General features: G+C 36.2%; 4 protein-coding genes and 1 non-coding gene across 6 annotated transcripts; all 5 read right to left on the bottom strand.

Moving 5' to 3' along the window:
• Window positions 1–19: 19 nt before the first annotated feature.
• Window positions 20–3063, bottom strand: LOC130740805 (DEAD-box ATP-dependent RNA helicase 35). Its single transcript, XM_057593504.1, has 2 exons — window positions 2888–3063; window positions 20–2061 (listed from the first exon to the last, which is right to left on the bottom strand). The coding sequence occupies exon 2, from the start codon at window positions 2041–2043 to the stop codon at window positions 250–252; it is 1794 nt and encodes a 597-aa protein (XP_057449487.1). The 5' UTR covers window positions 2044–2061; window positions 2888–3063; the 3' UTR covers window positions 20–249.
• A 2054-nt stretch (window positions 3064–5117) lies between these two features.
• Window positions 5118–6353, bottom strand: LOC130740804 (probable carboxylesterase 2). Its single transcript, XM_057593503.1, has one exon. It carries the CDS (start codon window positions 6222–6224, stop codon window positions 5325–5327), a length of 900 nt encoding a protein of 299 aa, XP_057449486.1. The 5' UTR covers window positions 6225–6353; the 3' UTR covers window positions 5118–5324.
• Window positions 6354–8942: 2589 nt separating this feature from the next.
• Window positions 8943–11276, bottom strand: LOC130740803 (transcription factor HHO5-like). Of its 2 annotated transcripts, none has more exons than XM_057593502.1 (5): window positions 10872–11276; window positions 10570–10760; window positions 10122–10467; window positions 9747–9823; window positions 8943–9492 (listed from the first exon to the last, which is right to left on the bottom strand). In XM_057593502.1, exons 1-5 carry the CDS (start codon window positions 11062–11064, stop codon window positions 9232–9234), a joined length of 1068 nt encoding a protein of 355 aa, XP_057449485.1. In that variant the 5' UTR covers window positions 11065–11276; the 3' UTR covers window positions 8943–9231. The 2 variants fall into 2 exon arrangements, with proteins under 2 accessions (XP_057449485.1, XP_057449484.1); XM_057593501.1 differs by having other exon boundaries at window positions 10122–10470; window positions 10872–11275.
• A 6318-nt stretch (window positions 11277–17594) lies between these two features.
• Window positions 17595–17667, bottom strand: TRNAK-UUU (transfer RNA lysine (anticodon UUU)). Its single transcript has one exon. It is a non-coding gene; the product is annotated as a tRNA-Lys (tRNA).
• Window positions 17668–19460: 1793 nt separating this feature from the next.
• Window positions 19461–24874, bottom strand: LOC130740802 (upstream activation factor subunit spp27-like). Its single transcript, XM_057593500.1, has 6 exons — window positions 24328–24874; window positions 22188–22305; window positions 21828–22002; window positions 21377–21433; window positions 20772–20959; window positions 19461–19924 (listed from the first exon to the last, which is right to left on the bottom strand). The coding sequence occupies exons 1-6, from the start codon at window positions 24681–24683 to the stop codon at window positions 19799–19801; spliced, it is 1020 nt and encodes a 339-aa protein (XP_057449483.1). The 5' UTR covers window positions 24684–24874; the 3' UTR covers window positions 19461–19798.
• Window positions 24875–25231: the final 357 nt, after the last annotated feature.

Genomic DNA, 25231 nt, shown 5'->3' with positions numbered 1-25231 from the left:
GGCAAACAGGAGAAAATGATTCTACAAATGTCATGAAATTCATTAGATTTCTTGATATAAAATTTAAAGGCAGCAGGATATATAATACATTGCCCATTAGTGTTAGAAGAAAATTCGGTACATATCCAACCCAACAGTACAAATCTAATTAAAGTGATTAACTAGGTTTCATGGGATAAGATTTTAAAACTGCAGATACAATGCATAACCCATAAAAGAAAACTTGGTTAAACAAAAGAGCCATACTTTTCAAATTTCCCCTCTGTAACCTCCAGATCCAAAATAATCATGTCTATTGTTTGCAATTGCCATGCTCTTCTGATGTTCTAATTTGGGACAATCACGGATGCGATGACCAAGCCCACCACAATATGCACATCCCTTGACCCCACTTATGTCTGTGATTGCTTCATTGTCTTCCATTGGATCACTCAGCTCGGCCAAAACTGGGGGAATCCTTTGCTTTGCTTCTTGCAAGAGGTGCTTTAAATCAAGTAATGTTGTGGGAGATTGATTCTTGTTGATGAATGTTGTTGCTATCCCAGTTTTGCCACATCTTCCAGTCCTTCCAATCCTATGGACATAATTTTCAATTTCAGCAGGCATGTCATAGTTGATGACATGCTGAATATCAGGAAAATCCAAACCTTTGGATGCAACATCGGTTGCAACCAACACATCTTTCTTTCCAGCCTTAAAAGATGAAATGGCATACTCTCTCTCTTCCTGATCCTTGCCTCCATGAATAGCCACTGCTTCCACTCCTTTCAACAGAAGATATTCATGAATGTCATCGACATCAGCCTTGTTCTCACAGAATATTAGAACAGGAGGTGGGGTTTTTTGTAGGCACTCAAGTAGGTAAACTATCTTTGCCTCTTGTTTAACATACTCTACCTCCTGAATTACATCCAGATTGGCTGCCCCTGCACGTCCCACATTGACCATGATAGGTTTTACCAAAGCGCTTCTAGCAAAGTTCTGGATTTTGGTTGGCATAGTGGCAGAAAATAGAAGAGTCTGCCTTTGAGCTTTAAAATGGTCAAAAACTTCTCTTATATCATCTTCAAATCCCAAATCCACCAATCGATCAGCCTCATCTAATGTTAAATACCTGCAGTTATCAAGATTCATTTTCTTCTTGGCCAACATATCCTTCAACCTCCCAGGAGTGGCAACAACAATGTGAACACCTTTCTTCACGATCTCAAGCTGTGATCTCATATCCACTCCACCAATACAAAGCAAGGGTCTGATCTCTGGATATCCAGCTTCCTTCATAGGTATCAAGAACTCTTCAACCACATCAAAAGTTTGCCTAGCCAGTTCTCTTGATGGGCAAATAATTAAACCAAATGGACCTTCTCCGGGAACAATAGGCATCATAATTTCCTCCTGCATTGCCACCATGATCATTGGCAGCACAAAGACCAGAGTTTTTCCAGAACCCGTGAAAGCAATCCCAATCATATCCCGCCCTGATAAGATAACAGGAAGACCTTGCACCTGAATAGGTGTTGGTTGCACAATCCCCTTAGTTTTCAACATCTTCAAAATTGGCTCTGGAAATCTCATATCCTTAAAATTCTTAATTGGAGGCGGGATATCTCCACCATCAACTATTATATGCCACTGTTTTCGAATCAAATCACATTCCTTCTTTGACATCCTTCTTATATGCAAAGGCGGCTTCCACCCTGTGAGCAAAGGTTCTGTATAAGTGATCCCCTTAGCTAATTCACGAACAGACATAAGGGTTTTTCTGTCCGACAAGTTTTCAATCATCTCCTTCTCCTGTTGAACAATCTGCTCTGTCGCACTGATCTCGGGTTGATCTTTTTTCAACTGTGATGCCTTAACCAGAAGACTCGGCTTAGCTTCAGCTGCTACTCTTAATTTCTCCAACTCCTCGTCAATGACAGCAGAGGCCTTCCCTTTGCGTTGGAGAATCTTCTGAGCTTCCATGAGCCGACGCTTGGCCACAGGAATATATTCCTCATAATCATCTTCTTCTTCTTCCATTTTTGCTACCTCCGAGCTCATAATAACAGCTTTTTTATCCTATATGCATTTCAAAGAAAATTTAAATCCCAAGTAAGGAATGCAACAAAGGTGTAAAATATATATATCCCAAAAATGCATTCTTTCAATTTGAGTCACTAGCAGTGGATTTTACACACTATATTCCAACAAGTTTCCAAATGCAACATCAGTGTACTCTTAACATATAACAAATACTAAAAAATCAGGCAAAACAGTAACTTCACTCAGGCATGCCTATTTCTCCATGGTGTGATATTTATATTGCATATTCAGTCATAGAAGAGTATAAGGAAGGACGAGGAGGGTGGAATGAACCCTAACATATCAGTCAATAAATTGCAGAATGTGCTACTCAGGCTTGTTAATAGCGCTATAGCGTAGCGCCCTGGGGTTTCACCGCTACTCCACTATTCACCACTATTTGCCGCTATAGCGCTCGAAATAGCGTTTTTTGGGCTTGCCGCTACACTACGCTATCCACCATTAACAACCCTGCTACTACTCAATGAATATGAAAATAAAATTTCTTGTGGCATCCAAAATTTAATAAATTATTGTTGTTAAGCATAATCACAATATCAACAAATTATCAGGTTGAGAAAAAACTAGTACCAAAACCAATTAAAAGATGACAAGTTCATAATAAGTTGCACTTGCTTAAGGTATATGCAATCTGAATCTCAAACTTAGCTTCAAGCTCACAATCATACAGTTCAGAACAGATCTCAAAATCAACATCAAGCTCACGATGTGGAAAAAAATCAACAGAGAATTGCACAACGGTGTGAAACTAAAAATCACGATTGAAGTGAGAGAGAAGATGAGAGATAAGAACCAAGAATACCTAGTCGGTGTGAATGAAGTGCAGTGACGAGCCTCCAACGAAAGGCGGTGACGGCGAACGACGATGAGTGGTTTGACAGAGAGCGCGACGCGACGCAGGGGTATTGGGGACTTAGGTTTTGTCCCTCTTTGATTTGATGAATCGGGGATGAGGATTGAGGGGTTTACAAAATGAACAAACACCAGTTTACCAATGGTTAAATTAATCAAGTTGAAATGTTGAATCGCATTTCCAGTAAATTAAAAAAACCTTCTATAAGAGTCCTCGTAGTTCACAAAATTATAACAAGACCCCTTGAAACTAAAGGCATGTTTGATTACTGTTTAATAAAATAGTATTAAATTTTCAAAAAACAGGAAAACTAACTTTGTAAAACATATTGTTGAAAAATGTTTTTTCTTTTCTTTTCTTCTTCCCAAAAAAAAAGTGGTTTTAAAATATCATATATATTATACTTAGATTTTCTTATCTTATTTGGTCATGTTTCAAAAGTACATAATTTGAGATATTTTTATAAATATTGTGCATATTAGAAGGGAAATTAATTTTTTATTGTTAAACAACACAAGGATCTGGTTGGTTAGTTGTTGTTAAACAAAAGGAAAGAGTCTAGAAAAGAGACAATAGAGTATAGACAATTTGATACAAGTTAGTGGGTAGTAGTGAAGTGTTGTCACTTGTCATACCATAAATTAAAATGCTTCTCTCTAGAAATATACTCCCATCATTATAAGGAAAGCTAACACCCTACTAATATGCTTTGCTTTGTTTGGATGCAAAATTTAAAATGAGAAAAAAAAATATGAAAGAAAAAAATATATGAGAAAAGAATATAAAAGAAAAATAAGGTGATTTTAAATTAAGTTATTGATAGAAAATAAAGAAAGAATAAAAGGAAAAGTGAGATTAATATTTACATAATTACTAATGTACCCTTGTTATTATTATCATATATGTTAGAATTGTAAAAGTTCATCATGTAAAGTATAGTTTTAAAACTCGACTCGGACCGGTCGACCCAACTGGTTGGATTAGGACTCGGACATCTTATCGATCCAAGCCTCACATTGAATCGGTTATGCATGCAACTCGGTGGAAACCGGTTTGATTCGGCTAGTTCAATGGTTGACTCGCTCGACTTTTGGTTGAACTGACGAGTCGCCCATTTCAATTCTTTTTAACTTCGTTGAGAATGGATCATGTATGTTATTATTGAATGGGCCTATCAATTGTTGAATTAATATATTGGGCCTGCTTTCCAGACTAGAGCTAGAGCCTTTGAGACACTTCAACTAAAATCATGAATTTTTTCGGAAAAAAAAAATCAATGGTGTCGGGATGACTCGAGCACAATACTTGGGGAAAAGGAAGAGAAGGTTTACCACTACACCACTAATTATTTAGTGATAAGTCACGTCTTTTATTAGTTATATGTTTAGCTCATATTTCATTTGAGTTTTTATAATTTTGTAGTACACACCAAGTCAAGCGTTTAAACCAATGACTCACTGGTCCGATCAGTGACCCATTAACTCAGCACCCCACCAAGTCGATGACCTATCCGAATTTTAAACACTAATGCAAGTGCTTTTTCACATAAACATTTTCATTGCCCTCGTCTGTTTTCACCTCAAGATTACGAGGAAGGTCAGATTGAGATTGGTGTGGGTATCACTTAGTTTTCTATCCCCACCCATGTTCCACTATTATCCAAAACATGAAAAAATGATTTTCCACTTATAATCTACCCTAAGGAATCCCTTCCTCATAAAATACACTCAAACAAATAGTGTAAGTATTCACCCTTACTTTTCCTTTCCACCTCCATTTTCATGCCTTTGCCAAACAGCTCAAGATTTCATTTTCACTCATTATCCATCTTACCTACTTCCATCCTCACAAAGTAGCCCCAAACAAATAGTGTTAAGGTTAGGCAAAGATTCATTTTCCTTGCAGTAAAAACGTATACTATATTTATTGTGTCGTAACTCAGCCGCTGCTGCAAACTTATTATAAGTGTGGTGGTTACGAATTTGCCATGTAGACGTAAGCAAATTTATTAGTCAATTTGCAGAAAAAACCATTTTCCCTCCCACCTATGTCCCACTCCCACCAAAAAACTGAAAATAAATACACTGACCAAGAAAATTTAGAACAACATGGATTCAGTTCACGCCAAGAAGAACACCTGACAAATTAATCCTAAACAGAGCATGTGTTTGGATTTGCATTAAACTTAACCAGAAAAGTAATAGATTTCCGTTGATATTCTAAGATACATGAAATCAGCTCTAAATCCAAAACATACACATGCACACGATATTTCCTAGTCACAATATTACAAGCAGAAAGAAATCAAAACAAATAGCAAATTCAACAACAAAATGATCATAATAATACTCCATTGATACAGGCTTGCTTCAACTCTATAGTATTTTTATGAACGCACATCTTTCTGGACTTGTTTGATGAAAGAGGAAAATTGATTCACGAGAGCCACAGATTTTTCAAGGGTGGGGTCAAACAGATGAAAACAGTGTCCCTCTCCTTGCGTCTCCACCATTTCCACCGTTCCACTCCACCCACTCTTCTTCAATGCCTCATGATAGCTCCGCCCTCTCTCCCGGAGAAAATCATTCTCCGCCGTTATCACCAGCACCTTCCCGCACCCGAGACCTGAAATCTTCGGGTCTCGCGGCGCGTGGATCCTCGGGTCATCGATCCCTCCGTACGTCGGGAACAGAAACTCCGCCAGCTTGTCCCTCTCATCGTTTCCGAAGAAAGGGTGAATCAGCACCATCCCCTGAAGTTTCAACGCTCCGGGAGCATTTCCTCGCATCGCCATGCTGTGCGCGATGTTAGCGCCGGCGCTGTCTCCGGCGTAGAAAACAAGATCGGGATCGGCGTGGTCCTTGAGCCACGGGTCGTGGAGGCCGGCAGCCCACTGGATGGCTTCCCAGGTGTCGTCGTAGGCGATGGGGAGGGGGTGCTCCGGGGCGAGGCGGTAGTGGACGGAGACGACGACGGCGTTTGCCTTCGCGGCGACGTTGTTGAGGTGGCGGTGGTAGGCGTTGTTGTAAGGGGTGCAGATGCAGAAGGCGCCGCCGTGGATGTAGATGAGGAGGGGGAGGTTGTTGGCGGCGTTAGGGGGGAGGTAGAGGCGGGCGGCGACGCCGGTGTCGGGGTTGATGTTGACGTCTTTGGATTGGACGGCGGTTAGATGGTCGGTGCCGGGAGGGGTGGTGTCTGTGCCCATTAAGCGTTCGACGCGGCCATCTTTGTAGAGTCGGAAGAGGTGAGGGAACTCGCGAACGACGTCGTTGGGGTTTGGATCCATGATAGAAGTAGAAGATATGAATGTGAGATCGAATGGGAGTGGAGTTGGAATGTTGGATGTATCGGATTTATGAATGAAAGAGAAACGAGAGGTAGAGCTTGGGAAACGGTTCTTTATTACCAAAGACAAGTTATAAGAGAAAAACACAAGAAGTCAAAAGACTATTACGTACACAACAACGATTTTAAATTAAAAAATTTATATATTATATATTAGATGAAATTTTCGATGATAGACACTCATTTTCTACCAAATGGCCGAATGCGTGTTGATCATTGTATTAAAATTCAAAAGATGGTTATATAACCTTCTAGATTGTGAGGGTTTTTTTTATAAGCAATGAAATATATTGAAATGAAGTATAAGAGATACTTCAATCCAATACAAGAGGTAAAAAGTAAGAAAGAAAACTAAGTGTAGCAACTTATACAATATCAACAATAGATTGTGAGGGTGATTTTTAATTGTGAGATTTGGTTTTTACCACAATCGTTAATGAATTGTGAGAGTAATTGTTCACGAATGAACTTTCAGTCAGTAGACCAATGAAAATGACTAAGTGTGTTTGTATTGCACGAGTGAAAAATAAGATGCCTTTGATACATACAGAAGACCTCATATAGTAGGTGAGTCTCCAACCCTAACTCTCATTCCTATTACACGGTCAATTGACTAAAACGGTCGGATCCACTGATCAGGGTGGACTTCTTGATTTTGCTGTCGGTCATGACGTGATTGCGAGTCATCCGTGCTGTGATTGCGAGTCGTCCGTATTGTGATTGTGGGTGTCATGATTGTAGCGTTGACTCAACCGTGATTCGCGGCTGGACGAGTCTTTAATTTGGTCAATGTATCATGCCTGTGTTGGCTATAGAGTATTTTCAGACGGATGGGCCTCTTAGAATAATATATCTGGCTCGGTGTCAATGCTATGTCCGTGCGGCCTAGTCCGACATGGCCTGAATGTGTCCCCTGAACGGTCTGTTAAGCCCAATAATGGTGTCTCATCCGTTCCAAATCGCGGAGCGGTCCAGTAATTTAACAAAAAGAAACACTCATTTTCTATATTAATAAGGTTATATCCAATCGAGTTTATCACAACGGGTAGATAGTTAAACTTCTTAAACATTTATTAGAAAATGGACCGCTCCGCGATTTGGACCGAACAAGTTACCATCACTGGGCTGGTCAAACTACTCCAATGAACACATCCGGACTGTTTTACGGCTTGGGCCGCGTGGACATGGCACAGCCATAAAGACGGTAGGGTTGCTCCAAAGATCCAGCCATAAAGACAGTCGGGTTGCTCCAGAGACCCAACCATCCGCAGTCACCATAGAGGCCCATCCTTCCACAATCACTCCGGAGTCAACTCAGTAGTGAAGGATCAAACCGTAATCACGGGAGAGTCAATGTAACAATCGGATAGGCTGCAATTTCGGCAAGATCAAGGGAAAAGTCAAGACGTCCAGCTTGATCCGCACGGTCTGCTCCCTCTAGTCAGCTGACTATGTAATAGACGGAAGTGTTAGAGTTAGAGGATCCGCCCACTATAAAAGGGGGCATCCACATGTATAGAGATCCATATTTTTCATACTTGAGAAATATACCAGTCTTTTTATCTCTGTCCGACTAACTCAAAGTTCTTTGTGAACAGAAAATAATAGTATAAAATATTCATGGACCATTTTCTAGTTGTTTAAGCTTTTGAGATAATTAGTTGTTTGATACGGTATGATATTAAAGAGTCTGTGACAATTGGTCCACAATTCAATCATTATCGCTCTCAAAAAATCAAATAAAAAGTTAAATTTCAACACATAGTATGTGGACATATGTATTGTCCACATTTCAAGCCCGTACAAGCTACTCTATGAGGGGTCATGTAAGAATAATAATATAAATCATACATGTGGCCCTTATGCAAAAGCTGAATGTTTTGAGATAATTTATTGTTTGATAGCATTTTATCCAAGGTCTGGTCTCTAGGTGGTGTGTTCGGAGAAAAATTTATAGGGAGAGATCTACGCACTTAATATAATTTATAAGTGTCAAAGGATATCACTAACTTGATTATTTTCTTTTTACTTGTAAATAACATTGTTGAAAGGATATCCCTAACTTGATTATCACTTTTGACTAGATGTAAAAATATGTTAGAGTATTTGTAGAGGCTTGTGATGGCCAAATCAATATAACAGGTAATTGGTCTGACTTAGGCCTCTAACTAACAATGATATGTACACACCTCATTTTATAAACACTCAATTTTCACTCATTTTTATTTCTATCTCTCTCCTCCAACATATTCTCACCCCTACTATACCTCCAAAAACCTTGGATTATTACTGCATAAAAAGCTATTATTCACAATGAAAACTGTAGTACTGCTTGAAAAATCAGAAACTTCAATCCAACCTTAAATAAGATCCAGCCAAAATGCAGAAAATCACGTCTGCATAAATTAGGCAGAGTAGCTGTCAATATTCTCATGCGACCATAAGGATACGCGAGACAACACCAATATATTGTCCACTCAACAATTTCATGTGACAATTGACATCAACTATTGTTGGTGTACTTTGAGGAATAACAACTAATAAGCATCATGGATCCTCTTATGGAAGTGCTAACCGCAACACCCAAAATGGATATATGGTGGATAATGCCATACTGTGTAGCACTTGCATAAAATTCAACACCCAATAGCCAAGCAACTAAAGCACAATTCAGAAACGGAGATTATGTTTGAAATTTGTCATGTAAAATTGCAGCTACATACAACCATATTGGTTATTAGCTATAAGTTGTCACAAAAAAGCCTCTTGCAATAACACAGGGAAAAAAAGCCTGAAAAAATCTGCAACATCTCAGGGCCCTCTCCAGAACAGTTTAAAAAAAAAACTATAGCATAAACTTGATCCCTTCTATAATTCTCTGAGTTAGATCTATTATTTTCATATTGTCAAATTTTGGGTTTACTTTATTATAATTTATCTGCAAAATTTTAGAGGCTCTGATTATCAGCACCTTTCCAATTCCAGCAATCTGATTGCTCATCTTCAGCATCTGCACTGTTTCGTCCAGGGCTTGAAAGGCCTTTAACAGAACCTCCCAGGAGAAGAGGTGTAAGAGGACCTTGTGGAGAACCAGATTGTGATAAGCTTCCCTTTGATTTATCTCCAGATTGATCTTGGACCATCCATAAGCCATTATTAGCTTGGCCATTAGAAGAAATTGGGAATCTTCTAACGTGAAGCCTGTACTTCTGCATAAACCAAACCACACAAATCTAGTTAATTTGTTGAAGGCAAAAGATGACAAACATGAAGAAAATAATGATAGCAGCCATTGGTAGTCTAATCTAGTGGATGCTTGTAAATCTTTCTGCATTGATTGATTCTGAAATCAAAATCAATTTCAGGGATGAGTTTTTGTGCGTAGCTTCTGTGTTTTAGAATTTATTCAGATTAAGAAATTTATCCAAACATGCTACTAATGTGATTAAATACAAACACTCACTTGCAAATGGCTTTTGACTTCATCATTTGTGAGGCCCTCCACCTGCATCAGATCTCTAATCTGTTTAGGAGTGGCCTCTGCAAAACAAAACAAACCAATTAGGTACACACACCACACAGAACAAGACCAACAATTTCAATTCCTAGACAAAGAAATCCTCTACAGTAAACAAAACCCCTCAATTAGAATTCGGGTTAAGTCTAACTCCATCGCGAAAGCTAGCCGAAGGGTTAGAGTTGCTCACTTGCTCTACCATATAGAAAGTCTTATGTGGTCATATATCTATTTAACGTGACACTTCTCAAACCCCTCAAACAAAAACTTTGCAAGAGGAAAAACAATTAGGCCTTGTTGAATACTACTATAATCTAGTACCTTGAGCTCCTCCAAGTTGTTGAAGCGCGTCAACAAAACGCCGATGAAGCTCCGGGGACCAGCATCTCCTTTGCTTCCTGGGATTTTGATTTTGCCGCAGCAAATGATGCGGTGGTTGCGGTTGCGGTTGACTCAGTTCAGAGCTACTACCTCCACCGCAACCACTCTTGGAATTGCTATGACTCAGTTGAGCCGCCGGAGTGATTTTGAAGCTTGGAACATGTGAAACCTCCTTAGGAACACGCGAATCCGCAATGAATGTCATAAACCCTCCCCCAACACTAGTCTTATTTGGATTCATTAGTTGAATTGGTTTCTCAGGCACAGACCTATCACCTTCTACATTCTTCTACAATTCCAAAAAAAATTGTCTTAATTTCACAAAAAAATTACCAAATAATTAGGCTTTCAATACGAAACCAGAATGAAAAATTAAGCATTACCGTACCGATTTGGTTTGTGCGCACCATAGCTGAACTGTGCTCATCCAATTGTTCTTGTCCTTTTCCATGGTAATCCCTGGTCCTTTCCCATTAGCTCCACAATTGGGCGTGGATTCTTCAGCAGCAGCAGCAGCAGCAGCAGGTGGATCTTGCTTTCCCAAACACTGGAGTTTTTCCTCCTTCAACCTTGCTATGGCTGCATAACCAGCAAGATCATCAAATCAAACAACAAAATTAAATTAAAAAACAATTGGTTTGACAAAATCAGAAGATAAGACAAGAAAAAGAAGAAGAAGAAGAACAGTACCTTCTTTGACCAGGAGCATGCAAAGAGGGAGCTCGCGTTTGAAGGCTTCAACCTTGTTCATTTCATCCTCCAATCTCTGAACATAGTTCTCAAGCATGGCGAGTTTCTCAGACATGTCTCTGCTCCTGCGAGAAACATCACCGAGAAACAGGGAAGGGGAAGAGGCTAAACTCAAATCCAAACACAGGTCCATGATGATGTTAAACTAGCATAACCTGATTGAGGTGAAAATAAAACTAAGGGGATAGAGAGAGATTCATGGATGGATTTTATAGTATAGATTATAGATTATAGAAGAAAGGAAAAATTCAGATTCAGGACAAAAAGATTCCGTGTGCGCTTTCGAGTCGTCGCGTCTTCCTTTGTCCTGCTCCGTAAATTAACTCTCCAACAAATCCCCATCCAATTCTCTAATTTTTTTATTTTGACGACGTTCGTTAGGTTTCTCATTATTATATTATTGACGTCTTTTCTAAAATGTATTAATAATTTCACATCTAAGTATATCAATTTTTTTTTTTTTTACATTGATAAGATAAATTGCATCATGCTGACATTTTCTAAAATTTACAATTATCACACTCACTCCATAATTTTGTAAAATGTAATGATCCCCCTTATATCATTTAGAAAAGTAAAGGTATGTTGAGCTTTATAATAATACATTTTAGGAGAGGTTGGTGTAATAGTGATAATTTTCAAAAAAGATCAGTGCAATGTTCTTAAAAAATATGAATTATTAGTATTTTGCTAAATAATAGATAAGAGATTAGTGTAAGAAACTTAACGAGAGATTAGTGTACTAATTTTTTATTATGAACATTGTACTAATGTTTTTTAGGAAAAATTATGCTCATTTTTCCTAAGTTTTTGCAATTATTATACTTATGACTCCTCTATTTTAAAAAATGCATCGACTTACAATCTTACGTATATCATTTTGCAACAGTGGGGTGTTGAGCGTTATAATGATAAATTTTAAGAAATATTAGCATAATAATAATAATATATTTTAACGGAGAATTAGTGCAATATTTTCAATAAAATATATGAGTGATTAGAGTCTTGCTAAATAATAAAACAGAGTTTATTTTTTGTTGCTAAGGAAAGAAAAAAATAGAGTTTAGTGGAATTTTTCATTTTTATCAAAAAAGTAAAGTAGAATAAAAGTGAAAAAAATGGGTAGAGTAAAAGGCGCATTTGTGTTTGGCCTTAGAGAAAGAAAGGTAGAAGAATATGAGGGGAAAGAAAAGGTGAAGATAAGAAAGAAAAGAAGGGAGAAAAAAACAAAGGAAAGGTGTTGAGGCATGGTATGGGCATGTGGGAATCTTTGGATTCCGTACTTAACGCGGCGAAATGTGAGTAATTAATTAATTGTGTGAGTGTGAGGTGGTGTTTGCTTTTTTTCCTTAGATTCTCTGTTTGGTTAGATTCTCTGTTTGGTTGGCTGAGCAAGCGCAGTGTGAAAAGCAAGGTAATATGGTTGACCTCACATATGCTGTTTTTATTAATTTAATGCAGGGGTGTTATGGTCATTCCGTGAATATAGCAAGCACCTCATCCATGACTGTCACGCTTCTCTTGTGTTTGCCTTGCTTGTTTAATTGCCATCATTCTGTTTTGAATTTTCCATGAATTACAATAGTCAACATTTTGTGATGATATTTTCACATCAAAACCTGGTTACTTTAGCAGTGGTAGTACATTAGAAGCTGTTTTATTACACCCACGGTTTGAATTTTTTTGTAATGTATTTAAATTTTAAAGTTGGATTTTTGCGAGCCTAAAGGTATTTACTGTTGATAATAGTCAATAATTTATCCGCCGCAAGTATTTATACTAAGTGGTAAATGACTGATTACAATATACGCTTCATTTTCATAGATAAGAATCAAGCCCCTGATCTCATAGTTAAGAGATGAAATGAGCCTTATGATTCACGTACATCAAAGTTAATAGTATACATTTTTCATTTAAAAATTTAATTTCTTCCTCTTTGTTACAAGAGAAAAAAATTTAATTTCTTTTTGAAATGGGTTATTAGAAAATAGTTTATATAATTAATTAATTTAACATATATAAAAAATTACTTATCTTCATTTTACTATTTTTGAATATTTCCTGAAATAATAATTGATAATTGTAAATTTGACTAAATTTAGTTAATATTTTACTAATATATACATTAGAAATTGGGAAGTTTTAATTTATTTTATTTTGAAATGGGAATTTTAAAAATTAATAGTTACAAATTTAATAGTATATATATATATCAATAAAAATACTAATTAACTATTATTTGTTTTTTCGTATTTTGAAATTCTGAAAAAAAATTGTGTCATAATTATTTTAAATTTTGAAATATTATTTTGTCTCATGCAAATTATCTCTTAAATTAGCATGATCAAAATCAATCTAACATAATTGTGTTACCTACCTATAAATTATCTAAAATAGTACAATACATATTTTTCATATCAATAAATTGTAATTGATTATTAATAATTTTATAACTAAATTAAATATCAAAATTTAATAATCATAAATATTTGATTAAAAACTGGGTTTATAATTAATTTAGACTAAATAATGAAAGACTTATTTTTTGTAAATAAATTTTGGTTATTATTAATTTTTTAATAATTAATTTAGTTCGTAAAAATTTAATAATAATTTTTAAATTACGGAATTCCTTTTAATTAATTCATAACTATATCATTAACAATGACAAATGTAGTTTATAAAAATATTTTTACTAGGATTTGATTGAAACTTGAATGTTTTTATGATGTGTGTATTCAATTTATATTTACTTTATAAATTTGTGCAAACTTCGTATTCCTGTTGTGCATAATACGTGTTCAATACTAGTAGTAGCTAAATAATAATATTTAACTCGAATATATTTTTCTGAAAAATATGCATTTTTTATGAAGCTTCTTATACTTTTAACATTTTTGTCGTCTATTTTTATAGATTATTAGAATTATATATATATATATATAGAGAGAGAGAATTTTTATTTATTTATTTTAGAATGAGAAGAGCAATTTTTACTTTAAATTAAAATTAGCAGCTGGGATTAAAAATTGGTTAAAAATGTTCATGTGATTCCTTCCTCTATATTCCAATGTTTTCACAGATCTATGTTCTCCTCTCATGTGCTTTCACACACACGTCACACACACGTTTTCCACCAACGTTGATGGCAACCATGCACCTCCATTGGTGCTAGCAACATTGTTCACAACATCCCCTTCATTTGTCCCTCCTTATGAATAAGACTTGGGTTCCTCGCGTTTTCACTTAATCCATTGAGTATATGATGTTTTATTTGATATTTTTAATTATCCATGTTCCTCAAACTCAATCGCTATTATTTTTACGTAAAAAGTTTTAATAAAAGAAATATTTTTTTAGGTAAAAAAACATCACTTTAAAATTTACTTTAGGCCTCATTTAGTACCGAGTCGGCCCTGTGGGGGCATCTGTGAGAGAGCTAAGCTCTCGCTTGCCCCTCCTCTCCATATAGCCATATTTATGTATATATGTCCACCTTAGTCGCTAGCATGCAAGAGGCTTCAATCTATAGCGAGTTTCCTTGTGTTTTTCTGGCGTTGATCTAATTGTATGTTCTTTCAAAATCTGAGCTATGTGCGCTCTTGATTTCCTGCGGTGGTGCACAATTATGAATAGATCTTCAAGCACGACGATGCAATAATGTCGATTCGGCAAGGGAAGGTACCTACCTGCAAAGACACTCCAATGGTCAAGTCAGTATATATGATGACATTTAGGGAGAATTTCAAAGTCATAACTAGCTAGAAGACCAATATGAGATAGAAAATGAGCAATGCTCATGTAAATGAACGGTCAAACATGTATGTATAAGCATAAGATTCAAACCTGAGGCGTTATGTCTTAGTGAAGTCATTTTACAAGCCTTCTGAGATAATAGTCGTGGGAAACTTGCAATGATGTTATAAATATGCCAGCTTAAATATTAATCCATTGGACTATAAGTTGGATGAGATGGAACTTTTTTTTGATTGTCTTAGTTGGCCAACTTGCAGTGCACTTAACCGCGGATTCTTTGAGCCATCTCGAACGACATTAAGCTTGATACCTTTTTGACCCAACAAAAAAAAAGTATATAAGATTTCAACTCACACAACTCCAAAGTCAGTTCTTTCAAAGTCATAAGATCTTTTTCTTGTTTGAGAATTTCCCCATTTTCACTTCATCATAAAGCCTCTCGCCCCTCTTCACAAATATAAATAGAACATGGTAATGCATTTTTTTTTTAAATAAATTTCAGTGGGTACATGTAACCATCCTAGTTTCCATTGCTTTTAAAGATTAAAACTTGTGCCCTTTACTTTCATGGGGATTGTAAGCGATTTTTATATTATGCTAAGTAGTGATGATGATAATTCATAAGTGATCTTTGATAAAGAGTATATATTGCAATTTGCAAGGTAGAAGGAAAGTTTAAGAGATATAAGAAGAATGTGTGTGCTTAGTGTGGTTGGGGGTTTGGGCTTTAATTGCTATATATAACAGATAATGCATGTAAAACAATGTTTTAACTTTTAAGAAGGAAATTTTGTCGATTTTCCTTGAAAGGAAAAACACAGTGGTATGTCTTTCACGTGCAATGAAAAATATCATTTTTGAATTTTCATGTTTATCATCAACATGATGATCGATCCATGTGGCCAATTGCACCTAAAGTGGTCCTTGTGGATGGTTAGTGTATCTTCCAAAATATGAGAATCCCACATATTACCAAAAACGGTTGTCACCTCCAACGAGATAGTGACACGTGGCTAGGGACAACTTTTGACGGACGGTGTCCGATATTCTTCTACGGTTCTGTGATCTTTGGTTCTTGTCCGCTACAAGCTAATCATAATCGTGGCTTCCAGTATCTGAGTCTGAATTCGATCGACCAAGGAAACATCACATGGCACACTTGGGATTCCATTCCTAGATTGGATTTCATGATTTTTTTTTTGAGCGAAACAATGGGAAGAGGGAACTTCACGGTCCCGAAGGTTAGAGCGATAAGTGTAACCATCTTTGTAAAAAATATTTTTCGCAAGAAAATGAGTTAGAGACCTCGTTGTAGAATATTTTTATACACACTCTCAAGCCTTACGGATATAAATATGCATATGCTTCCACTTTGGGTTTGGATTTCATGATTCAGCTAGCGTTTGGGGAGCATCCCTTAATTTACCACATGCAATATTATAGTAATGATGTGGGTCCTAGCTTAATCGCTGTGTGATGTTAGAGATAAGGATTCGTTTTGGCTGGTTTAGTTTTACGTTGTGCAAGGACAAATGGCAGAGAAGATACTATGCCTCCTTTCCTTTTTCAGTTTTTTCCATTCCATTCATGTATTCGTAGCATAATACAGCACGGTTACTTGCAGCCGTCCGTTCTGCATTCATTTTCGTCATTAAGTTTATACGTACTCCAATTAAAAAATATCCATTCCTTCATGCATAAATTATTACCAAATTATTTACATTTTTAAGTACATATAAATTAAATTCTTATATTATATGTAAACCTGGAATGTATATGTAAAGTCATGGCATGATGTAGATGATCAAAACCCTAGCTCTCTAAGAAGAGGAAGATCTAGTACAAAAGCGTTACTTCACAAGTGAAAAAGACATTCTGTCACCCTAATAGAAAGAGATAGTACAATACCTTCGAGTCTATATTTTAAAATATTTATGATTAGATTGTAAATTATAAAAATTATTTTAAAAAATAAATATGACATATTAAGGCGAAAAGATACTGAACTCTCAACAGGTACAGAGAAATCACCATTATTACTACTATTTTCAAATAACAAATATGTATATCGACTCTATTTTAAACTTTGGTTCTTTTGTTAAAATTGAGGAATTTCCTCCATAAGTATCATCTTTAATCTAACTTGAGGTATAGTACCAACTTCTAAACCAACTATTTCTTCTTAATGCACGAGATCAGTTTTTTATTTATTTATAAAAAAACTAATTAAGTGCTTACCTTAAAAAAGCAAAGTATTTTTTATGTCCAAAGCTCATCGATCTACAGTGTCTTATAATTTTTATTTTTTCATTCTTTTCTTTTCTTCCCATGGTGAAAGGACAGATTCTTCGTATGTGAAATAGATCCGAATAGATATGATGCTGGAAATCATATTTTAGGTGAGAGAAGCAAAGTACATTCTTTTAGCATCTAATCCATATCTTATTTTAGGTGAGAGAAGCAAAGTACATTCTTTTAGCATCTAATCCATATTCTCCGTTATAAGTAAAAGAAAATTTGTATACTATATATTATAATAATAATGAAATTATATATATAATTACATTTTTTGGTACATACATATATAATTACATTTAAACTAATTTAAAATTTCAGTTTAAATAAAAGAATATATAATTTCTTATTTTGTGCGAACTTTTAGTCTAACAAATTAAAATGGTTAAATTGAACATTCATATAAAAATGGTCAAACAAAGCTTTTGAAGTTAGAAAAAAAGGGTTATATGATTTTTTTTTGCATGCTTCATCGAAGCTAAAATGTTATCTCAATGCACTATGATTCTATGAACTTCACATGAAACGGTTCATAATAATGAAAATTCGTGAGTCGCTCAATTGTTGTTAAAAACTAAAAAGGATCCCATAAAAAATTATATCAAACAAAATCGCCGTCTGTGGGAATCGAACCCACGACCACGTGGTTAAAAGCCACGCGCTCTACCAGCTGAGCTAAGGCGGCTAGACATTAGTTTGGGTTAGGTTTATACTTTAATACTTTATTTCTTAATCAATTCATATCAGCTGCCATAATATTTGATGTTAAATTGCACGTTGATTCGGGGAAAGGTAAACTAAAGATAAACATCAATAAAGAATCAATTCGGTGTGGAATTCTTCCAAAACGAAAAATACTAAAATAGTATGGCTAAACTACAATACTTTGATAATTGATATGGCATGCTTTGTTATACAACACTCACACATAAGTACATAACAAATTCCATTGGCAGTGTTTTTATTTTACACAAACTACTCAGATTAGTCAAGGATCAAAATCATATCATTTACCCCAACCCCCCACCCTTAACTTTTCTCATTGTTTATGTTTTTTTTAATTTGAAAGGCTCAATAATGTGTATGAAGTTAATATTTTCGTGTTTCTTAAACGGGGGGATAAGTCCAAATGGCCCGCGCCTGCGGGCCGGCCCGCTTAACCCGCAGCCCGCGCAGGCTGTGGCCCGGTGTTTGGTTGCCCGTTTAAAAGTGGGCCTACGCGGTCTGGCCCGCTCAACCCGCGAGTTCAGGCGGGTTGAACCGCGGTTTTACGGACTGGACCGCATTACAAAAGAAAAAAAAAGTCTTGAATTGAAGAACTCAGAACTGGCCCAACAGAAGAGAAAAAAAAAAAGTTTAAGACAAGACAAAAGTCCAACCCATTCCTCTCTCTAAAATCTGATTTCATTCCTAAAACTAACAAATCCTAAATTACTTTGGTTCCTCAATCCTCTCTCTCTCAAAAACACGACACTCCCCTCTCTTGAAGTCCCAGCGCCAGCCCAGCAGCCACTCGCCCACCACGCCACGCCACCGCGCCGCCGCGCCACCGCACCTCCCGCCGCGCCACCGCACCTCCCGACCAGGTTTGCTCCTCCTCTCTTATCTCTTTCCCCTTGTCTACCTAAAGTCCTAAACCCATTTTCAACGTTATGTATTGTTTCATTTGTTTGGTACTTTAATAAAATTAGCCTTACTTTCTGCACAATGGGAACAAAATAGCTTCATAACTAACACAGACAAAGACAATGGAATTTGAAATTTCCCTTTCCATGCACAAATATGACAACAAACCGCCATCCTTCCTCTAATTGCCATTTTCACATTGTAGAGCTTGCTGCAATTTTGAACAAAAACAATTAAGTTTCATCTTCTAATGTTGTCTAAAATATATGCTAAAAAATCCATTTATTTTTTAATTTAGTCATTTATAAGGTTTTTAATGAAAAAAATATTTTTAATTTAGTTTTAAATTGTATTTTTATTATTTTTTTAATTTGGCCTGTGGCCCGCGGGCCAGCCCGCTTATCCGCGGGGCGGGGGCGGACCAGCGTAATAGAGGCCCGTTTAAATGCGGGCCTACGCGGGGCGGTCTAACCGCATACCCAGCTCTATACTGGACACATGTTTAAAATATAAAATTATAAAATCATGAGCTTAACTGATATTTTTTGTTTTTGGTAGAAAAAAAATTGGGCGGGTTCAGCTCCTCCAATCATCACCACAGGCTAAGGCATGCCTCCGGTATTATATGTCACTTACAGATAAATACAGATCATTCACCAACACAATCCTTACATCATTAACGAGAAACGAAACACAAGTTTTTTAGGGGAAGTGGTTTATCCTTACCAACTGAAATTACTAATTAGGAGCAAAAGTCATAGTAAGACGAGACATGTTTGTTAAGAGAAAAATCTTTACCTATACATATATTGCAAAATCTAGATTTTAGGTTAATTGAATTGCTCAGCAGAATAAGATGATTGCATTTCAATACTGCAAATTTATTCATGTATTATGGATATGTGTAGTGCCTCATATGAGCAAATTGCAGAGTAGAGTAAGAAGTCAGCATTATCCTTGCAGCTTCAGGAACTGAAAATATACAAAAATTTCAACTGCCAAGTGACAAAACGTGATATTAAAAAAAACAAAGTAATGGTCACGTAACATTAAATTCTTGGAGAAAAATTTACTGAAAATCTGTCATGTTCCTAATTCCTATTCCTCGTGTTGGCAGACAATGCCAAAAGGCCACAAAAGAAGGACCTTCCAAACCTAATTGGACAACATTACCGATTTCCACAAGCAACTCACTGCTCTGCCTTTATAAAATGAGGAGTCAACAGTTTTGTAACGGTGAAGCCGTTAAAGGAGTCCACATCAAAGAGTTCTTTCAGCTTGTCGTCGCATAATATTTTCCTCTTGTCAGAAGGATCCTTCACAAAGCAATCAAAAATTTAACTAGTGTTTTAGCCAGCATGTACAACAACAAAAAGCCATACAAAGTTCAGATTTGCAGATTAAATAATCACACATCAAAGCCTAAAGGACCCAAGAATGAGGAGGCATATTAAAAATAAAAAGAAATCATTCAGGAGCCTTTATCTAATAGGAGAGTTGATGATTGAAAAATTCATTAGTCAGAAAAGAGTATAACTTCATGATTAGGAAAAAAATTTGTAACAAATTTTTGATAGGCTAATCATAACGATAAGCTCCTACTATTTAAGCTAATTGCCAGCACCCTTACAATAACAACCTAACTATGTAACTACTTGGTAACTAATTCTACAACATTCAAGGATCTATCATTCATTGGCTTTAAAACATGGAAGGGAAAGCAAAGAGACCAAGCGGATAAGAATAACACAAAACAGAGGACCATGCACGTCTGTCGCAAAGTCAAAGGCTGGAATGGCAAAGTTGAGGGCTCCTAGAAAGTCCAATGGACTTGATTGCGGGAAGTAAGGGGCTTTATGATTGAGTTTACAGCAAACTTTGTATAGAATTGCACATCTTGAGATGATTTTTCACAACACCAGATACAACAGAAAGGTACCCATGTTCTGAATAGTGCATTGCTGAAGGCGTAGCATCTACATTGCTATGATAAATGTTTTGTGTAGGCTGTTGCTAATATTACTTTATTCAGCCAAGATGTATGATATTTTAAATGAGTTTTCACATGGCCACTGGCCCACTACCACTAATGCACGGAGACCATTAGAGCTATATATTTAAGCATTATATAAGACCAGAGGACAAACTAGAGCAATGACAAACCTGAAGGTCGTTTCCTTTTATGTATTCCCACATTCTTTTTATGACATCAGATCTTGATAATTCACTTTCTCCAGTACCAAGGAAGTTTACAAGGGCATCAGATAGCTGGAGAGGAGCAAGAAAACCTGATGGAGATTTTCCTTTCTCTCCCTTTTGCCGTTTTTCCTTTGTTTTTGGCTCATCTGAATCTGTCATAGAGTAGGTTATAGATGAAAACATGCTGTAAAAGAATTGACTATATTTGTTCATCAACATGTACTAACAGGTGCAGAAAAACTATAACAAACATTATAAATTCCTATGAAAAAAGATAATCCAGTAACTGTGCGTTGAATGATTTCTAATATATATAAATATGCAATTTATATTTTTCCACCAATAATAGCGAAGGAATACTTCAAACAATCAAATCATAATATAAATAAAAATGTGTCAACTTGGATAAAAATCTGCAGGACCAAGAATTGATAGTTGGAATGGACTGTAATCAGGTAGAGACAAAAAATAAAAAGCATTCATCAAACTCATTAATCATGTAGCCAATCCCAACTAATGGGAAAAGATTTAGATGATGATAATGGATCAAATTCATAAACCATACATACCATCTTCTCTCTCTTGTTTCTTCTGCTTTTGCTTTGGTGCCGGCTTTACCTGGACAACTATATCAAGAGATGCAGTTTAGTCGATAGTTTTCAAATTGTCTACAAAATATTGACTACAGGAAAAAAACTGGGTAGTCCAAGTCTGCAGCGTCATAAAACAATAAGGAGAATGATAAGATAATTAAGTAGTTCTTTCATAATGTAATAACATGTAGTGGGGTCTGATGCTTAAGCAGTGGTATAATTCCATCATGCTTAATAAGAGGACTCACCCCCCCCCCCCACACACACACACACACAAAAACTTCAGCAAGAATATATCCAGAAGGCCACTTGACGAATTTTAAAAAGGATTAGGTGTCCTGTTAACAATCTAAAAGAATATTTAATATCTTGTTTGGAAATAGTATTAAAATTAGTAATAAGGAAGGGTAACGTTGCAGGAGCATACCGTCATCTGAATCCAATGGCCAGATATGCTTTGACAATGCTTTGTTCATTTGGAACATGTTTATGGAATTGACACCAAAAAGGGCACGCAATGATTCATCACAAAGGATATTTCGCCTATTGCTTGGGTCTTGCAAATCTTTCTCCTTAATGTAGACCCATAATTGCTTAACAACCTGATGCCAACATTACAAAAAGATGCTATAAAGCCAGAAACAGAATCACATCAAATACTCACTTTCAAAGAAATTCTATTTATTCTTAACAGGTAGTACTGGTGTAAGCAAACTATTACCATTTTTTTCAAAATAAATTGTTTTGGCGCCTTGGCGGTGGGGGGGGGGGGATAAAGATAGTGTACCTCAGTCCTGGCCATTTCTGGTACTCCAGTGAATTCTTGAAGTTGTGGAGACAGGCTACATAATTTACAAAAACCACCACCTTTTTTCTTCACTACCTCATTATCTGACTTGTTAGATCTGAAACACAACATGAAACAGAAGCTGTTAAAACAAGGGCACCTCCAATGGAAAATATTTACATCTACATAATTGTACATATTATAATCCATTGTTTAGACGTAAAGATGCGTAACATGACAGTTAATTCTCACAAATTGTTCGTTGTGTAGTTTTTATTTGTTTCCATACAAGAAGAAAACTCCTATGATGTCTAACAGGTTCATGCAGACTGGCTAGCTGTAAAGTGGATGTTGTTGGTAATATGACATCTGCCAGAATGCAATCTTTCAGTAAAATGGTTTTCCCCTATACTTCGATACTTTTTTATTAAAACGGGTAAACAAAGAGACATAGAAACATTTTTTCCCTGAATGTATAAAGGTCATGGTGTATTCGAGGAAGTCTTAAAGAACAGTCAACAGAATCTATTTTCAAGCAAATAAAGTTTAGTTGATTGTCTATGCAGTTGGAATGAAAGATTCTTTGCAACTCCAAGATGAAGTGAATCATTTTTGTGGTTTTTTGTTAATATTTACAAGTTAATTAAGACATCTAAGTGAAACAAAATTGATATGAAGTAAACCACCATAAACTTCCTAGAGAAAGTTTTGGTTTAAAATAATTATTTAGTATGTTTATCTCAGGGCTGCAATATATGCATCATATATTTATCAAATTTTATCTCTCTTTGGTTTCTTTGGTTGTTGTTGGATGGTTGGTGAACTAATGAAGAATCTGTTTGGTCTTCTCTCTAAGGGTGTTTTGCTTTTAAATTTCAGTTTCATGAAAAGTACATGCTGCATCTTTTATCAAATCTCTTTGAGCCAGAAATAATAAGATGTGGTCCTAATTAGAATCAGAATCTTTAACACTTGCAGCAGCGAAATTTTTTGAGCGCTTGGGAAACTTGTGAAGAATGGTACTCGTGACTCGAGAACTACTAATAGATGTTTACCACTAAAACCTATGATTTTAGTCAATATTTTTTACTTTTGGACTAAAGACAACTAAGGCCAATGGCCTGGACATAGTTGCATATTATGTTTGCTTCACAAAATCCTGTGAGATCGGCAATATATAAACATAATGATAAGTATAAGAAAATGTTTTACATGATTTTTTGTTTATTTATTCTTTGTGACAGGGAAAGAATTTAACTTGAAGTTCTGGAACTCAAAAAGGCCACCTGTGGATCATGCAAATATACAAGTATCAGCATTTCAATTCAGGGATCCAACCATATTGATGATTAGTGCAAATCACTAACTATAATCTAATTAAGAAAGGATTGGAATATCCTATCGTTGATCAGAAGATTTCTACAGAATTTCTTGGAAACATAATTTACAAAAAAAAAAGACTAGTTTGGCTAAAGCAACCAATGAGGTTCACCAAATTGCCAACATCTGTGGAAACAAGTCAAATGGTAGGTAAGCTAAATTGCTAATTTGATTGCATCAGTGTGATTAATAGATTTTGATTTTTTGCTGAGAAAGCATGCATAACATAACAAGATTAGAATCTTAATCCTAAGATGAAAACGCATTAAAAAACTGATCACTTTGGTTCATGTAAACCTGCAATGCAAGAAAGCATACATAACAAAAATAGATTGTATGGTGAAGCAAAGAATGAGATGAATATGCGTGCATAGAAAAAGCAAATGCTGTATACACTTTTTGTTCATGTAAACCTGCAAGGCAAGTAAAGTAACATCGTCACTATCTTCAAAAGCACACAATTTATGCAGAAACTCTGAGTGGACCCCAATTGCAACTCTAAGCCATGTGCATGTGTTAACTTATCATAGAACAATAGCTAAAAAGAACGTTCATAAAATTTAAAAAAAAAAATCCCAAAAATTAAAAATTGAGTGATGATGCAATTGATTGATTGCAAAATGGCAGGAAATGAAAATCTACACTAAAGGAGAAACCAGTATCTGTCAATCAAATTTGGATGTGTCTTCACATGCAGAATTAACTAAATTCAAAGGAAAAATGCAATCGGAAGGAATCAATGTGAAAAAAACTGACTAACCGTTCTTTATTCTTCTTCTTCTTCGCAGCCTTGGCGCGCTTAGGTTTGTTGTTTTCATTATCACCGTCTTCGTCTTCTTCTTCTTCGGTTTCTTCCTTGGAATCAGAGTGTTGGCTTTCTTCTACGTCGTCGTTTTGAGGTTCTTCCTGGTCATCGTGTTGTTCTTCTTCTTGTGGTTGGTGCTCGGTTTGAAGGAAGAGGTCGACCTGTTCCCTGATGAATGCCTTTCTATCGGACAAATCGATTCCGAAATCGGACTCTAATTGGCGGCGGACGGTGGCGGTGGTGGTGGTGTTGAGGTCGGAGCTCCGGAGGAACTCGCGGAGGCGGCCGATTAGCTCCGATTCGGATACCATTTGCGGCGAGTGTCGAATGCACGGGGACACAAGTGGAATTAAATTACTACAAGGTTTCTGTGTCTCCGTTTCTCGTTACTCGTTAAGGAGGAGGCAGTTTGAGAGTCCCACACGTGCGGGATTGGCTTCGTGTGATTTATTTGACTATTATGCCCCTCGAGTGGCGTTACCCTTTTTCCTTCGGTTCTGAGTTTTGAGCCTAGAGTTATTTATTGCTTTTGGTTACACCAGAAAGGAAATGAAACTGAACCTCCAAGTTTGGATAAGTCAGGATTTTGATGTTTTTTTCTGTGCCACTCACATGTGTAAAGTTGGGTTTTCATGCCCAGTCACGTTTGGAAAGTGATATGTGATTTGACGTTAATGGGCTCTACTATAATGGGCTTGGGCTACTAACCTTTTCTATCACCCAAAAGAAAGAGTCCAGTCAGTCTCAGCCTATTGGAAGCCTTTCTTTTGATATTTATCAAGGGTCACTTTTACTCTTTATTTCTCTTTATGGCTCATCACATCGCTTTCGTGAGGGAAAGACTCGAAGATATATATGA

This window comes from Lotus japonicus, chromosome 2 (genome assembly GCF_012489685.1).
Source record: "Lotus japonicus ecotype B-129 chromosome 2, LjGifu_v1.2".
In the NCBI taxonomy this organism is placed as follows: domain Eukaryota; kingdom Viridiplantae; phylum Streptophyta; class Magnoliopsida; order Fabales; family Fabaceae; genus Lotus; species Lotus japonicus.
The sequence above is the reverse complement of the archived record's forward strand: the minus strand, read 5'-3'. Positions and strand labels throughout refer to the sequence as shown.

Bases quoted from the DNA above. Each gene is read 5' to 3' on its own strand.
- LOC130740805 (XM_057593504.1), bottom strand. From the start codon at position 2,043: ATGAGCTCGGAGGTAGCAAAAATGGAAGAAGAAGAAGATGATTATGAG.
- LOC130740804 (XM_057593503.1), bottom strand. From the start codon at position 6,224: ATGGATCCAAACCCCAACGACGTCGTTCGCGAGTTCCCTCACCTCTTC.
- LOC130740803 (XM_057593501.1), bottom strand. From the start codon at position 11,064: ATGGACCTGTGTTTGGATTTGAGTTTAGCCTCTTCCCCTTCCCTGTTT. The intron at 9,824-10,121 runs GTACTAGATTAT...TTTGTTTTGCAG, and splicing joins ACAACTTGGAGGAGCTCAAG to AGGCCACTCCTAAACAGATT. The intron at 9,493-9,746 runs GTGAGTGTTTGT...TGGTTTATGCAG, and splicing joins AAGTCAAAAGCCATTTGCAA to AAGTACAGGCTTCACGTTAG.
- LOC130740802 (XM_057593500.1), bottom strand. From the start codon at position 24,683: ATGGTATCCGAATCGGAGCTAATCGGCCGCCTCCGCGAGTTCCTCCGG. The intron at 22,306-24,327 runs GTTAGTCAGTTT...GTTGTGTTTCAG, and splicing joins AAGAAGAAGAATAAAGAACG to ATCTAACAAGTCAGATAATG. The intron at 20,960-21,376 runs GTATGTATGGTT...ACTCTATGACAG, and splicing joins GAAACAAGAGAGAGAAGATG to ATTCAGATGAGCCAAAAACA.